The sequence below is a fragment of the Scardinius erythrophthalmus genome (assembly GCF_964197995.2).
Source record: "Scardinius erythrophthalmus genome assembly, chromosome: 3".
Lineage (NCBI taxonomy): Eukaryota > Metazoa > Chordata > Actinopteri > Cypriniformes > Leuciscidae > Scardinius > Scardinius erythrophthalmus.
The window spans coordinates 3,298,893-3,315,574 of NC_138223.1; the positions used below are offsets into that span (position 1 = coordinate 3,298,893).

A 16,682-nucleotide genomic window follows, 5' to 3' on the forward strand; every position below is an offset into this window, starting at 1 on the left:
GGTTTCTCCGTTGCTCTGATTGGTTGTAGGTCTATCCAATTGAGTGCAGAGGCATTTTCTCTCCTGGTTCGGTTAAAACACGCCCCATAATCACAGCCCAATGGATCAGATCAGACTCACATTCTGACTAGAATCTGAGTATGGAGACGTCAGGCTTACTTAAAGGGTTAGTTCACCCAAAAATGAAGATTCTGTCAGTAATTACTCTCCCTCATGTTGTTCTAACCCCGTAAGACTTTCGTTCATCTTCAGAACACAAAATAAGATATTTTTGATTAAATCTGAGAGCTGTCTCACTCCTCCATAGGCTTCTATGTTATTGAAACTTGTCGGCCCAAAAAGTTAGTAAAGACAACAATGTTAAAAATAGTTTTACAATACTTTATTCAACTCTTCATTTTTAACTCTTCATTTTCTTCTGTGTTTCTCTGAGTGAGTTGACGTAGTGTAACAGCGCAGCGCTTCTGGGTTGTACGTCAGAACGGAGGCTCACTATTGGCCAGCATCACACACATGACCAGTGTCGGCCAATAGTGAGCCTCCGTTCTGACGTACAACCCAGAAGCGCTGCGCTGTTATACTACGTCAACTCACTCAGAGAAACACAGAAGAAAATGAAGAGTTGAATAAAGTCTTTTTTTTTTTTTTGCACAAAAAGTATTCTCGTCGCTTGATAAACTTAAGGTTGAGCCACTGTAGTCACTCGGACTATTTTAAACATTGTCTTTACTAACTTTCTGGGCCGGCAAGTTTCGATCCCATAGAAGCCTATGGAGGAGTGAGACAGCTCTCAGATTTAATCAAAAATATCTTAATTTGTGTTTTCTGAAGACGAACGAAAGTCTTACGGGGTTGGAACAACATGAGGGAGAGGAATTACTGACTGAATTTTCATTTTTGGGGGAACTAACCCTTTAACAAAAATGTGAAAGACGTACCATTGTAAAGTTTCTCCTAAATAAGGTGTAAACTGACTTTTTTTTTTTGCACGTTTATACTTGGCTTTCCTCTTTGCATTGCATTACGCTAAATACTGTTTACATTTACTGTGCACCTTAAGGCAGAAAAATAAGAATTGATTTTAGTGCAGTCCTTATTGTCAAACGCCTGAGAGCGAAGTAGTTCTGATTTGTGCGTCTTCAAAACAATAGCGCGGCTCAATGCATCCAGTTGTGTTGTACTATAAATACCGTATTTTTTTCAGTGCCAGATCCGACCAGCTGTTGAAATGCAGGGGATTTCCAAGCGTCCGAGAGTCGGTTAGTCTGATAACGTCTGCAGTTTTAATTGCATTGCAGCAGAAGAACAGTGAGGCTCTGAATTGTGGGATAGAAACATCTGGATCCAATGAAAGCAACACGTGGAAGCCCAGAAAGGGCGAGCTACTGTATCCACTGGGGCCCGTCCAGTCATGCTCCGAAATGATGATACGTTTTTGTTTTTTTGTGTCGTTTCCCAAACATACAGCGAGAGTGTTTGTATCACTTTAATTATTGCTTTAGTGTTAGTGATCTGCACCAAGCTTTCGTGATTTTGTTGTTAACTTTACCGTCTTTACGCATACTTCTGCAACCACAGACAAATGTCTCACGTTGCAGGCATGTCTGGATTTATTTATGGCTGGCTGCTATTTCCCACATTTTACAATAGAGAGGGATTTGGATGCATCCGGACTGGAACAGCTGTCTGGGTCTAAATTAGGATTTATCACCTAAATGACACGTCAGCGATTAATTAAAAGTCGTTTTGTTTCCTATTGACTGAAAGCACTGAATGTGTCCTGTGTGTTTGGCACAAAGGTGTTTGTGTTGAGAGTCAAGGCTCTTGATCCGCCCAAGTCCTTATCTGAGCTTGTGTTTCAGAGCAAACACATCATGCCGGGCTGAGATCTCTCGGCTCGCATGACATCAGCTGTTTACGCTGGGGGTCAGATTCCCAGCGACCCCTGCGTAACCTGGTCCGTGCCGGCGGTGGCTCGGTGTTGGTCTGGCATGTCTCCCGGTCCCCCCCCCCCCCGCCGCGGCTCGAGGGCTCTTCTGCTCTTCTGCACGGACCTTGTGGAAACAGCTGGCGCCCGGTGGGATGTAGACAAGATGCTCTTGTGAATTATCTCTGAGATGTTTCAATGTTTCATATCTGCTTGCAAATTTGCAACCTTCCCCATTTAAATCTTTTTTATGAATAGAAATGAAATGTCAATGTATGTCATTTGCTCAATTTAATGCATCCTTGCTTAATACAAGTATTAATTTCTTAAAGTCTCTCTCTAGTCAATAATTTTAACTCATATTTGATCACCAAAATTACATACTTAAACGTTTCTTCATTGAAAAAAAATGTCTTCATGCCTTAAAATAGCTTGAATGTAACTCTACACCCTTGCCTCATTTAGTATATGCAGTTCTATCTTCAACAAATCTTAAAAATGTCCATTTTATTCCATTTGTCAAACATTAGAGTTTCATGTTGTGATGCCAAAATTCACTTCAATAAAAATAAGTACAAGTGTTTTTAGTGTTTTATTTTGGAGAAGATATCCTCAGCGAACCTCTCAGATGTTTCACATGGAATTAAATTTGGTTGTATTGCAACTTTTTATAATCTTCACATTTAAATCTGTTTTTATTTTATTTTCCTTTTTTGCCTTATTATGTGGTTCTTGCCATGAAACAGATTCAGTTCAGCTGTCAAAAAGTTCCTAGACATCAAATGTCCATGGAAACTTACTGTATTAATGCCGCCTTCATGTCCTGCGGGATATTTGTTCCTTGTGAGTTTGGATGTTTCGTGATTAAGAAATGTATTGGTGACATTCTTGAACAAAATTAAATGGATCCGTTGGAGATTTTCTTTTTTTAGCATTTGTGCTGGTCTCTGCAAAGTGTGAATGTATTTTATCATGACTTGAATTCAAGTGCTGGCACATTAAACGTGCACACATTAAACACTAATCTTGTTAATATGATCGTTCTGACATGATTTGCTGCTCTATTTGGGACCTCTATGATCATCTGTTATCACACATGGAAACTGCAGCATAGCATGCACTAAATATCCCATCCAAACTCGCTTTCATGTCGTCCTGAGAGACTATTATTCACGGGGAGTGGTTTGCCTGGCGTTACTGTAAACACGCACACAGCGAGGAGCGCAGATATATCGGCTCATTTGTCCTCCGTAATGGAAATCCTCCATATATTAACTGAACGCCTGCTTCTCGAATGCTAACCTCAGCTCGCCCTCCGTGTGTTTCTGGACGTTTTGCTTGGCTGGACGAAGATGAGGTGATGAAGTCCAGAGAAGTTTTAAAGCGCTGTGTGTGAGGGTAGCAGTGTGTGTTTGCTCAGGTTCGGTGAGGTTTATCGCGTTCAGTGTTGAAGAATCAGACCTACAGCAGTTCTGCACATCTGAAGGGCTTCACGGATGCCTTGAAATGAAGGAAATGTCTGAGCTGTTAAGGTTTTTAATGCAAAAAGTTGCAGGTCATTATAGTGATTCTATTTTTTTTTTTATAATGAATCTAAACACATCCCTAGTTTTCTCACTGTGAATCCTGTATGCAAATTCCCATTAGGATCATTTAGGTTGCAAATGAAAGCAGAAATGTGATCCTGGATCACGTCTCCAGTCTCGAGTCGCACGGGTATATTTGTGGCAATAGCCAACAATACATCATATGGGTCAAAATTATCCATTTTTCTTTTAATGCAAAAAATCATTAGGATATTAAGTAAAGATCATGTTCCATGAAGATATTTTATAAATTTCCTACCGTAAATAAATAAAACATTTATTTTTGTGAGTGAATGCAGCACAATCGCCAACATAAATGAACAACTTTAAAGGAGATTTTCTCAATGTTTCGATTTTTTTGCACACTCAGATTCCAGATGTTCAATAGTTGTATCTCGGCCAAATATTGTCCTATCCTAACAAACCATACATCAATGGAAAGCTTATTTATTCAGCTTTCAGATTGTGTAGAAATGTCAATTTAAAAAAAAATTGACCCATGTGACTGGTTTTGTGGTCCAGGGTCACAAAATGTCATGCTGTGGTTGGTTCTTTATTATTGTTTTTGACTGGTAATTGTGACGGCGGTCAGTGTGTGGGGTAGTAATAATAATAATAATAATACGTTTTATTTATATAGTGCCTTTCCAGGGCTCAAGGACGCTTTACAATGAACAAGCAACAATAATGGCAATGGACAATGATAACAAATACAACAACATTAGGTAGATGAATGTAAAAGTACAGTAAAGGAGAATTATGTAGACCGGGCAGCACACAACGACATGTAACACAACTTAACAATGGGAACATTCAGAAAATAAGTGAGTTTAAGTGAGTCAGAAATAGTATTAACACAACAGAGTGATCGGGGGAGAGATTTCCACACTGAATGTGTGTGTGGAGTGTGTGTTTTCATGCCTGACAGGACTGTAATGTCAGCTGGGCCACACATGTGTGTGTTTGTGTCGTCTGGCCTAGTTTTAACAGTGAGGTCAGGGGTCACGTGCTGCAAGCGTCTTGTTAAAACTGTTGTGAAATCGCCAATGGCCAGTTAAGAGTGTTTGTTTGCCAATGCTTGCTTGAATGACAAACTCTTGTTGCTGTTGTCTTTAGTGTTTGCCGACACCGTTTACTGTAATTATAAGTCTTTCATTCCTACCGCTGCGTAAATAGAAACTGAGAAAGTTGATGTTGAAGCTGGAATGAAATTGCTTTCGCAAGCTATTTTACCAGTGAAACAAGATATTCATTTGGACTTTAAACACGATTCCACGTTAAAATAAATGTTTTTGTGCGTTTACACAGGTGCCTGTTCATGTGGTTCATGTCTAACGAGCTTCATAAGTGATTTTCTTCTCTGTCTGAACAGCAACGGGCTCCAGGGAAGGCGCTGTTTGACCTGGTTTGTGCTCATATGAATCTCGTCGAGGGCGATTACTTTGGTTTGGAGTTCCTGGACCAGCGTAAAATGACCGTGAGAAACATTTTTAACTCTGATTTCAATGTGTGGAAGATGATTGTAAATGTAAATGCATAAAACTGAATGCCTAACGAACGGCCTCATCTGAGATGTTTTGTCGTTTGATTCATGCATCAGGTGTGGCTGGATCTGCTGAAGCCGATTCTGAAGCAAATCAGACGTATGTATCTCTGATATGAATATTGAACGTGACTACCAGACGACACGTTCTGACTGCACGTCAACATGTTTCTCTGTCTGCAGGACCCAAGAACATCATCCTGAGATTCGTGGTGAAGTTCTTCCCTCCGGATCACACGCAGCTTTTAGAAGAACTGACCAGGTATGATCTGTGTTATTCATTTAAAGCGCTTTAGATAACCAACACTTGCTATAGTGAATTATATTTTTAATTGTAACCAGTTATCATACTTGGATAATTTAATATTCAACATAGTATTCTTATTATTATTAATTTAAAGTATATATAAATAACCAACACAATGAGTTTTATTTTTAATATATTTATCATACTTGGATAATTTAATATTCAACATAATATTCTTTAATATATATATATATATATATATATATATATATATATATATGATGGCACTTAGAGGCTTTTGCATAATTTCACTTAAATGGCAATGCAAATTACCTATTAATTGTCATTGAAGTGAAATTACTGAACTTAAATATACAAGCTTTATAAAAATTATCATTCTAGAAGAAAATTTCAGATAGCACTTAGAGGCTTTTGTGCATATATATAATAATAATAATAATATGTATATGTATGTATATATGTATGTGTGTGTTTGTGTGTATGTATGTATATATATATGTGTATATATATATATATATATATATATATTATTTTTTTTAATATATATTTTATATATATATATATATATATATATATATATATTTATGTTACAAATATTACATACAAGTGCATATCTATAAAATGATATTCTTTGACACTATATATACAATATTTTAATATATATAATGAATATTTTAATATATATATTATAAATTTCATGAATTATGCATGAATTCAAGTCATTAATCATTGTTTTTTTTTAAGATAAAATTTCTCATACCTTGTGTTGTCCGTATCGTCCTATAAAAAATGATAAATATTGCAGGCCATTCTCAGTATGCATTTCGATAAATAAATGTTCAGTACATGCATGTTGGAGAGATTTATTGAGTTTGGTTGTAATGTGGCCTCAATCGCTCAATAATATAAATATAATGCATCTGATGTAGAAAAGTGAATGTCTGTTAAACCAGGCACTGCCTGTAATGTCCCTAACTGATGACTTACTTATGGCCAAACTGCATGATAATATTCTGCGGCTGATTGTGTCGACACGCTCTCGCCTGACAAGCGTAATGGATTTTACAACACTTTCATGCAGTCTTCACAGACAGAATGACTTGTGGCACATTTCCCCGCCGGCTATAGAGTCAGGCATCAGTCAAGAGAACAATTGGTGCCGTGAGAGAGAGTCTTGGGCAGAATGAGCGCTGTGTTCGGGTCTCCCAGGATTCCTGGAGTCTCTGTGGATCGACACACTGTTCTGGACGGACTCTCGGGAGCTGTTGGCAACACACAAAGAGTTTCTTATTTTCCTGAGATGGCTGCGTATTATATTTCTGCCAAACCTGAAACCTTCGTCCAAGGACATTTATGCCTTTGCAAAACACTTCAAGCTGTAAAAATCGCTTTGATGGATTAAACACTGCTGATATCATACCAGTGTATTTGGGAAATCAGTTTGAAGAACTGGTGGTTGATTTGAAAACTGAAGATTATGTGTATTTGTATATTATACTATTTATAAATATTTTGAAATAGCTTTTATTTTTATATTTTCAGTTTTTATTTTAATGTTTTAGTAATTGTATGTGCCTCTGTCTTTTATTTTTTACTATTTCTATATATAGTTTTTGTATCTGTAGTACTTGAACTTATTTCAGGTAGTTGCCAAAGCAACATTTCTATTTTTTTTTTTTTTATCTAAGAAGTATATTATTTCAGCTTAATTTCTATTATAGCTAAAGAAATTATAGCACGTTAATATTATTTTTATAGCAGATACTGATATTATACATACATGCTGTCAAATCGATTAAACGATATTAATCTTATCTAATATCGTTCATAAATATATAATATATGTGCGTGTATAACTCATACAGGAGTTTGTAGGCCGTAACCCCGCTTACAGTTACACAGATCACAGCAGTTACACACACACACACACACACACACACACACACACACACACACACAGCAGTTATACCCTACACCAAAGTCTAAGCTACGTCTTGCTTCAGGTTGAATGATTCTCATTGGCTAAGAATACATAAACATAGTAATTTTCCACACATATACAGATAGATTGAAGCATATCTCCATGAATTATGCCGCTGACACTCTGACCCTGAAGTTCGTCACGTCGTGACCTTCCGGGTCGCAGATTTGGGTTTCTGAGTGCCAACATGTCCAGAGCAACAACTCAGTCAATCTCCAATAATGCCAGAGGTTCCTTAACCTGTAACCAAGAAAACTAACACACACACACACACACACACACACACACACACACACACACACACACACACAGCTTTTCCAAAAGGTTGGATTTGGCCAGGCTCTAACTATAAAGAGGAGAGTCGTCTCAAAACATCAGGATAATGCGTTCTTTCTGTGAAGGAGAGCTACACTTTAGTCTAACTGGAAAGTAAGGCTTTAACAAAGAGATGGTCCCTAAAGACTTTATTGACCCCAGTGACCATTGCTGTCAGAGTACCCGAGAAAAACAGACGTGTGTATTGACACATGTCAAGACCTCTCTCAAACAAAACATCTTTCCATATTTCATTTCTGGAAGCTGGGCTGAATGAGCAAGCACTGTTACTGTATTCAGATATCAGATACAGACATTATAGAATACATGAAAATAATATTTCAGTAATATCACTGGTAACTTCTGTAACACAGTAATATCTCACAAGCTTAGGAAAGTCATTCAACTCATGTGATATTTAGAAGGAAAAATATTGATTAATACCTTGATTATAATCACTCATTACATTCCAATCCACCCCCTTCACATGCATGCACACACACACACACACACACAGCAGATGGACATACTGAGAGAGAAACGCTGCCAAACTCAATTAGAGCGTCTCTTTATAGTTCACGGCTGCACTTAGCGTCATGAGAAGATGCTATTAAAGCGTGCCTGAAGTGAGGCTAACCTTCAAACACAAGGACTTCTCTGATCTGTTTCATGAAAAAACTGAAAATATTGATTTTTATGAATGATTTTACCCAAAATACATTGTTACCTTGATAACTTCCAACTCAATTAGGTAATTGTTGCACGCATTAAATTGCCTGTAATTCAGTCAATAAGTGTCTGTCGCTGTCCTGAAACCTTTCCATTGATTGACTGTCTGTCATTCTGACTCAGTGTCTTTGCTGACGAGCTGTAATGATGTCCTTCTCTCTGTCGACAGGTATCTTTTCGCCTTGCAGATCAAGCATGACCTGGCTTGTGGACGTCTGACCTGTAATGAAAGCAGCGCCGCCCTGCTGGTGGCTCATATAGTGCAGTGTAAGTCCTTTTGACAGCACTAAGGGTGTAAAGATTTACTCTGACAAAGATTCAATTTGATTATGATGCTTTACGGAATACAATGCGTGGTTTAATTTGTGCATCTACCTCTAAAGTTAATTACAAAGCTAGATTTGGTCGATAGTTGACTAAAAGTAGGTCAGTAATTGTATTTTGAAAAAGAAATGAATGCATACTTCATTGCATACTATTATAGTAATTATATTATCGTAATAGATGCATTGGAGTTTCATTATTAGGTCGATATGGTCATCTTGCACTTTCATCGGATTCAATTTGATGATTTTAGCACAATCCATACAGTCAAATGCGATCAAAGACATTCACACAGGGAGCTGAAAATAGGTCAAAAATAGTGTTTGGACAATGCACAATACATTGGGTATTATTATAATAATTATCATATAGTGTTATTAAATCTCTATCACAGAGCTGTATGTTTTTTAAGTGCATTAATCTTGTCTTAGGCTTTGCATTGTCAAGCTGATCCTCCAGCAGAATTTCTGATGGTTTATGTAAATGACAGCGCTGTCATCGGGTGGACGGATCAGATTTTTTTGTGTAGTCGCTCATGCAAAACCGTGTTTCCATCATGTCCAACAAGCTTCACTTCCTCATCACATAATCACAGACCGGTTAGTTGCTATGGAAACCACTGTTGAGCATAAATATGGACTAGAGTCGCATCAGAATCAAGAGGCAGACCAAAAACCCACACATTTAAACCAATTATTTATAAATAATAAAAAATTAAATAAGCATAAATAAATGTAAAGATATATATGATATATCTTTATGTATGTAATAATACAGATATATATGATATATAAATATATATAATATATGAAATAATTTCATATATTAAAATAATTAATCTTAAACTATATTAAAACTCTGTTACATATAGACCGGCATTAACATTATATATATTGTATATCACATTGTATATGTATATATGTGTATGTGTATGTGTATGTGTATGTGTATGTGTATGTGTATGTGTATGTGTATGTGTATGTGTATGTGTATGTGTATGTGTATGTGTGCATGTATGCTGCATGCATACATGCATACATACATGCATATGTGTGTGTATATTTATATATATATATATATATATATATATATATATATATATATATATATATATATATATATATATATATATATATTATGTATGCATACATACAGTACAGACATACTTAGACATACATACATGCATGTGTGTGTGTGTATATATATATATATATATATATGTGTGTGTGTGTGTGTGTGTGTGTGTGTGTGTATGTATGTATGTATGCATGTATGTGTGCATGCATGTATGTATGCTGCATACATACATACATACATGCATGCATGCATGCATGCATACAGACATACATACATACATACATACATACATGCATACATGCATACATGCAGTACAGACATACATACATACATACATACATACATACATACATACATACATACATACATGCATACATGCATACATGCAGTACAGACATACATACATACATACATACATACATACATGCATATGTGTGTGTATATTTATTACACACACCCATATTTATCTGTATGTACAGTATGTATGTATGTATGTATGCATGTGTGTTATATATAAAAAGATGCATATTAAAATCGTCTCTGTTACTATGGTTACAGCTGAGATTGGAGACTTTGACGAGGTACAATGTAAACAACATCTACTCAACAACAAGTACATTCCAGAGCAGGACACATTGATGGACAAGATCGGTGAATACCATCGGAAACACGTGTGAGTGTGAAGTCATGACTCAAAGAGAAGTCAAATCAGTTTGTGGATGTTTAATGCAATATGGACCATCTGTAAGCAAAGATAACATCAGCATTAAATGATCAGTGTGCTGTTTATTGCCACTTATGAAGGAACTTCTTATTTTGCAAAATTCCTTCTTTTTATGTCTTTGCTGATTAAACAGACATTCAGGGAGTTGGTAATTGTGTACAATTTGTGGATTGCTTTGACATTTAAAGTTCATCCCACGTTTAATTTAGGAAGTGCAGCATACTGTGATATTTATCAGTAGGCAGCAATTATAAGAAATTATAAACGTTCTGTTCCTGGACGCTGATTCTTAAATGATATACAGAGTGTGGAGGTCGTAATTAAGCTTATTTATCTTTTTGCCAAAAAAAAGAGGCTTAATTTTGTACGATTTAACCATTTCACAGCGGCCAGACACCAGCTGAATCGGACTACCAGCTTTTGGAGATTGCACGAAGACTTGAGATGTACGGAGTGCGTCTTCACCCAGCGAAGGATCGAGAGGGAACGAAGCTCAGCCTCGCCGTGGCTCATTCTGGTGTGCTGGTTTTTCAAGTAAGTTAACATGCTATTTAAAGTTTCACCCATTGTAGCTTTACGAGATGAGCACTGAGGATTATCCTGGTTTTTATTTTATTATCCTAACTCATTTCTGCTTTTATTGAAGCTTTCTTGTTGTCGTAAACTCTCACTGAATGCACTTTTATATCTTTTTTTATATGACTTCTAAAGGGACACACCAAAATAAATGCTTTCAACTGGTCTAAAGTCCGCAAGCTGAGCTTCAAGAGGAAGCGCTTTCTCATAAAACTGCGACCTGACTTAAATGTAAGTGCTCTTTTTTTATTTTTTTATTATTATTTTATAGCAGTATCCGAATGTCTCAACTCAAAGCTATGTCTTTACCTGAGTCATGGATTCATAAATAACTTTTGGCATTTTCTGTCCATTTACCCTAATATGGGTAAGATAGGGTCACATGGGTAATTTTTTTTAAAATGAGATGAATGAATTTTTTTAAATGAGCATAAGCTTTCTATTGATGTATGGTTTGTTAGGATATGACAATATTTGTCCGAGATACAATTATTTAAAAATCTGGAATCTGAGGGTGCGAAAAAATCGAAACATTGAGAAAATCTCCTTTAAAGTTGTCCATTTATGTTCGCAATTGTGCTGCATTCACTCACAAAAATAAATGTTTTATATGTTTACAGTAGGAAATTTACTAAATATCTTCATGGAACGTGATCTTTACTTAATATCCTAATGATTTTTGGCATAAAAGAAAAATCGATAATTTTGACCCATACAATGTATTGTTGGCTATTGCCACAAATATACCCGTGCGACTTGTAGTTTTACTAGGACAAATAAGACGCAATGTTCCGTCTCTGTTCTCTAAAGCAGAGTAACTGTCAGGATACTCTGGAGTTCATGATGGGAAGCAGGGACTGCTGCAAGGTGTTTTGGAAGATTTGTGTGGAGTACCATGCCTTTTTCCGCCTGTACGAAGAACCCAAACCCAAGCCCAAACCGGTTTTGTTCACCAGGGGTTCGTCCTTCAGGTTCAGGTAACAAATAGTGCAGATACATTTACTCAAATGGTGTCTCATGCAGTTCAGCACATCATCAGAAATTTACTGTACCGTTAAGGTACATTTCAGAGACATATTTAACTTCTTTCCCTGGTTCAGTGTATATTCTGCATTGATTTATTTGCTAAATAATAGTCCAAGAAGGTCTCATTTCTTGCCAGATGGTTAATGTTTTGACATTGCTTTGTTTTTGAACCTGTCTGTCATTTGTCATGTTTTGTCTCATCAGTGGCCGCACACAAAGGCAGGTGATTGATTATGTAAAGGACTCAGAATTCAAAAAGGTTCCATTTGAAAGGTGAGATTTCTCTGTTGACCTTTGTCTAAATGTCACTAGCTTTCTGCTGCATTTCATTTTTCTCCAAAAGTCAACACGCCAATGAGAAAGACAAAGTATGAGTGCAGTTATCTATTTCCCAAGAACCTTTATTAAGATAAATCAAATTACCCATTCATAAACAACACGCCTCATTTATACGTCATTTTTTTCAATATGATTTATCCAAATACCATTCGAGCCACATAAATATGTCTTCATTTAGCATTTTCACCAGGTGGACTATCAGACAGGCTAAAACATTTGTTCAAAAAATATTTCATAGAGACTTGAGGAATGCTTATTTTGACTAGTAACCATTAAGCCTCCCAGAACGACCTTGCAAAATACCCTAAAAACGACCTCGCAATGCTCTAGTAGCCATCTACACACGCCCTAAAAATCATCCACAGCATCCTAGAAACCACCTGGCAACACCCTAGAACCCACTTAGCAACCACCCACATCATGCAGCATCAAGTTTTTTTAGCACTAGATGAAAAATCTAGTTGTTGTTGTCGAGCAGTATCATTGTAGTCAATGCGCAGTAGTCAAGGTCTGTTCATTATCGTACAGTAATGCAATCAGCCAACATCCATGAAATAGCTGAGAGGATATAGGGCCACATCTTTGAACCTAGTGAGGAGATCCCCTTGGAAAAACTCCTTGCTGATTGTTTCCAATCTTCCATCCTCAGAAAACATAGTAAAGTCCAGTTCAACAGTGATCATTCTCCATTCCCACCAAGGCTGTGTGCTGAGGGTCAAGTAGAGGTGAGTGTAATCATTAAAGTAACCCATATTATGCAAGCTTAAAGTCAGCATCAAAATCAACCCCAATTACTTTCTTAACTCTTTCCCCGCCAGCGTTTTTTATTTTATTTTTGGCCCTCAAAATATTTGGCTGTATGAAAAGCTGAGCATGCAATATATCAAAAGAAAGAACAGACTCTCTGCTTTTAAACAAAAAACCCTATTTTATTCTAGCTTCATGCATTCTTTTTTTTACTCAACTTGAATTTGGGTAAGTTTCATAAAAAAGCAAAATTTTGAGCAAAAAGCTGATAAAATCATGTTTTTGTCAAATAATACATCTGGATTAGCCTGGCAAGCCAGACTTAAATCAAGATGTTAGGTCTGGCAACTCACTTTAGACACGGCTCAATCCGAGGGTCTTTCAAATTCCCTCTGCACGCAATAGGACAGCGCTTCAACCAACCAGGGGTGCGTTTCCCGAAAGCATCGTTAGCCAACTATGGTCGCAAGTTCATCGCAATGTCCATTGAACTCTATTGGTAACGACGGAACTTGCGACCATAGTTGGCCAACGATGCTTTCGGGAAACGCAGCCCAGGGCTGTTTTCCCAACAGCGGAGCTAATTGATAGATTCAACTTTTGCCATATCTGACCGGCAAAACTACGAACACATCTTCCTTTTTTAAGAATGACTTAAGTGCCGTTCTTTGCTCTTTTCTCAAAGAAAAACTTAACTCCGAGTCCTCCAGAGTCGCGGCCAAAGCCGATTTGAAAGACTGTTCTCCAGAAGCAGCCGTCATTCTTTGTTTTCAAGTAGCAGAGAACCGTCGCAACTCTGTCGTCATTATGTTAAGCCCGCCCCGCCTACTCTATGCGCGATGTGATTGGCCTGACCCAATTTAGGTTTTTGCAGCTCGAAAGTCAATGGAGAGTTGCTAGACTACCCTGGCTGCAAAATACATTTTGCTGCCGCTAGGGTGCGTCTAGATTTCTAGGCTACATCTGGATCAGATTCAGAACAAAAATTAAAACACAGATGCAGTAGATCGAGTCCATCAACACCCCTAAAGCTCGTCCTGGGTCGACATTTCATTCGGTAACATTAGGAAGTTTTGATTTATATGCCGTTAATTGTTGATGATCACGTTATTTTATGTATGCATACGTAAAATACGTATCGTTTGTTTCTGCTTCTTCTTCACATGTCTTTTGATCTGGAGATTCAGTACTCTATCAGAATTGTCTTAATAGTGCCCCCTATCGCATAACAGTGAAAACACGTAAAGCCGGAAAATTACATCAATGGCGGGGAAGCGTTGTCTCATAAATGACGGCATATTCCACCACCGGTGGGGAAAGAGTTGATAAACGTTAATGTTCTTATTCATCATTGCATGTTTTTCCAAAGTAAATGTCTTAATAAATTTTCAACCAAATTGTCTGCCTGTTGTAACTTGGTCCGCTTCCATTTGTCTTGCATTTTCTTGTTGACTCAGTTTATGCCTCTCATCCTGTTCCTTCTCAAATCGTTGCATTGTACATGTTGCAGAGGAATGCCAGTGCTTCAGGACACCAGGCGGACTCACCTCTTGGGCGCACCCAAGTGACTGTTGAAAACACGTCTCTCCAGCGCTACACTGGAAGCCTAACCTCACAGACCAACGGATGCCGAAACGGGACCCACGATGAGGCAGATGCTCGATTAAAGCCATCCCCATCCAAGGAGCAGGCTGAGCATCTGAGCACAGGTCTAGCATCGCATGCTGCCAAGGGTAGCAGCTCCTCGATACCTTACATCGACTGCAGTGACATAGATAGCGAATATGATGTGGTCAAAGGCCTAGTCACCAGGTCTCACTCCCACACATATGACAATGATGAGGTTGAGCCAACTAGCTGTAGAACGAGTAAGAGTAATGGTTATGGAAACGGTCAGCACAATGGACTAGGGGCAAGCAAGTCTAGATTTCGGGAGTCTCCTTTGACCACCCATCGGTTGGGGAAGATTTCAGACACCTTCAGTGGTAGTCAATTGTCTAATGGGTCATTTTGTGGTAACGGATCACCATGTGCTCTACCCCTGAGCAGTACCTTGGTGGATGAGTTGTTTCAAGGTATGGATAGACGTGGTCTGGTCTCACCTTCCGGTCGCTTAGTTGGTTCCCGAAGTGCAAACTGTAGCCCGATGATGAGCAGTTTTCACAAAACCAACTCCCTGAACCATCCAGAGCAGATCGGCTATAGTGGTCATCGCCGTTGGGATGACGGTAGCCATTACCTCACCAATGGCCGACATGGGAGCGAGGCTCAACATTACGGGAGCTACTCCCCAATTGTCAGTCGATCCCCACACTTGCAGAAACTCCACAATGGCATGCGCAACCGTTCCGACACTGACCCCATGATTCTGAGCCAGTTAAGTTCAACCCCGGCTAATGAACCGCGATCAGTGGTCTCGAGGGCTGAACGTATGGCCGCCCTAGAGCGGCGTGTTGCTGCTAATGGGTTTGGAGCACCTAGCCAAGCTCGGGCCAGCAATGTCCAGCGACTCTATGGAAGCCGGCTGAGTGCTAATGACCACAGTGGCCCAGTTCATATGATCGATGGATCCACTAGTAGTGGAACGGAGTCTAGTGATTCAGAGTCAGATGCAGGCAGCAACTCATACAGTCAGCCCCTAGTCTACGGGAACCCTGGGGCAGCCAATTCCTCCCCTATGCCCCGAAGCAAGTTCTCCTTGGGCAGTCTCCAACTTGAGGACGAGGGCCAAGAGGGAGAAGATGGCTACGGTTATCCCATCAATGATGAGGATGGGGCGCAATGCTTTAACTGCTAGAGAAGATGAAGTGTGCCTGGTTGAGGGTTGACTATACACCCATTTTGCCACTACAGGTGCATTGTGTAGTTTCTGTGCCGCTAGTGGGCATGGTATGACCTGAAATAGCATTAAACAATTGGGGTTGGTTATCTGTTTGGCAGATACAGGCAGTGTTTGGTAATTACATTAAGTGGCACTAGTTGAGCAAGTAATACACATTTCAAGATCAACTAGATTAGCGATGATGGTATTTTCTCAAGATTTGGAGGGTTTAGGAAGAAGACTGTGTTTTGCCTAAAGGAAATACTTTAATATTTCAAATATGCACAATTCATAACTATTACTCTTTGAAGATTAACTTCAGATTGATGAGGAATTGAAGGTCCTATTGCAAAGTGCCATGTCTGTAAATGTAGAGAATGAAAGCTGATTAGAACTGCTAAAAAAAGTTACCCATATTACTGGTAACCAGTTGATTAGTCATTGAGTATTGCCAAAAGTTTAATATTGTGAAATATTTCTACTTTGTCAGTCTTGTAGAATGAAAGAATTACAAAAATACTGAAAGATGCCATACCTTTACTTAATCTGTAAATACTTCTCTGTTGGCCATAGCTATAGCTTACAGAAGCTAATGTTATGCATATCAAGATGTAATATCACTATTGTGTAGCTTTGACTGTCACAGCTAGGCTAGCTGATTTACAGCTGCAACTTCGATATTCCAATGGATAACTTGTG

The 16,682-nt window shown here is 38.3% G+C and overlaps 1 protein-coding gene across 3 annotated transcripts in view; it reads left to right on the forward strand.

The window, feature by feature from the left end:
- farp1 (FERM, RhoGEF (ARHGEF) and pleckstrin domain protein 1 (chondrocyte-derived)) overlaps window positions 1–16,682 on the forward strand; it is a 92,106-nt gene that overhangs the window by 41,094 nt on the left and 34,330 nt on the right. For 2 of the 3 annotated variants that reach the window (XM_081360977.1, XM_081360979.1), the window contains exons 3-13: window positions 4,886–4,990; window positions 5,114–5,156; window positions 5,240–5,318; window positions 8,519–8,616; window positions 10,309–10,423; window positions 10,861–11,008; window positions 11,186–11,281; window positions 11,861–12,027; window positions 12,281–12,349; window positions 13,065–13,140; window positions 14,673–14,871. In XM_081360977.1, the coding sequence (XP_081217103.1) occupies window positions 4,886–4,990; window positions 5,114–5,156; window positions 5,240–5,318; window positions 8,519–8,616; window positions 10,309–10,423; window positions 10,861–11,008; window positions 11,186–11,281; window positions 11,861–12,027; window positions 12,281–12,349; window positions 13,065–13,140; window positions 14,673–14,871 (1,195 nt within the window). The remainder of the gene's footprint in view (window positions 1–4,885; window positions 4,991–5,113; window positions 5,157–5,239; window positions 5,319–8,518; window positions 8,617–10,308; window positions 10,424–10,860; window positions 11,009–11,185; window positions 11,282–11,860; window positions 12,028–12,280; window positions 12,350–13,064; window positions 13,141–14,672; window positions 14,872–16,682) is intronic. The other variant, XM_081360978.1, reaches the window with a different exon arrangement.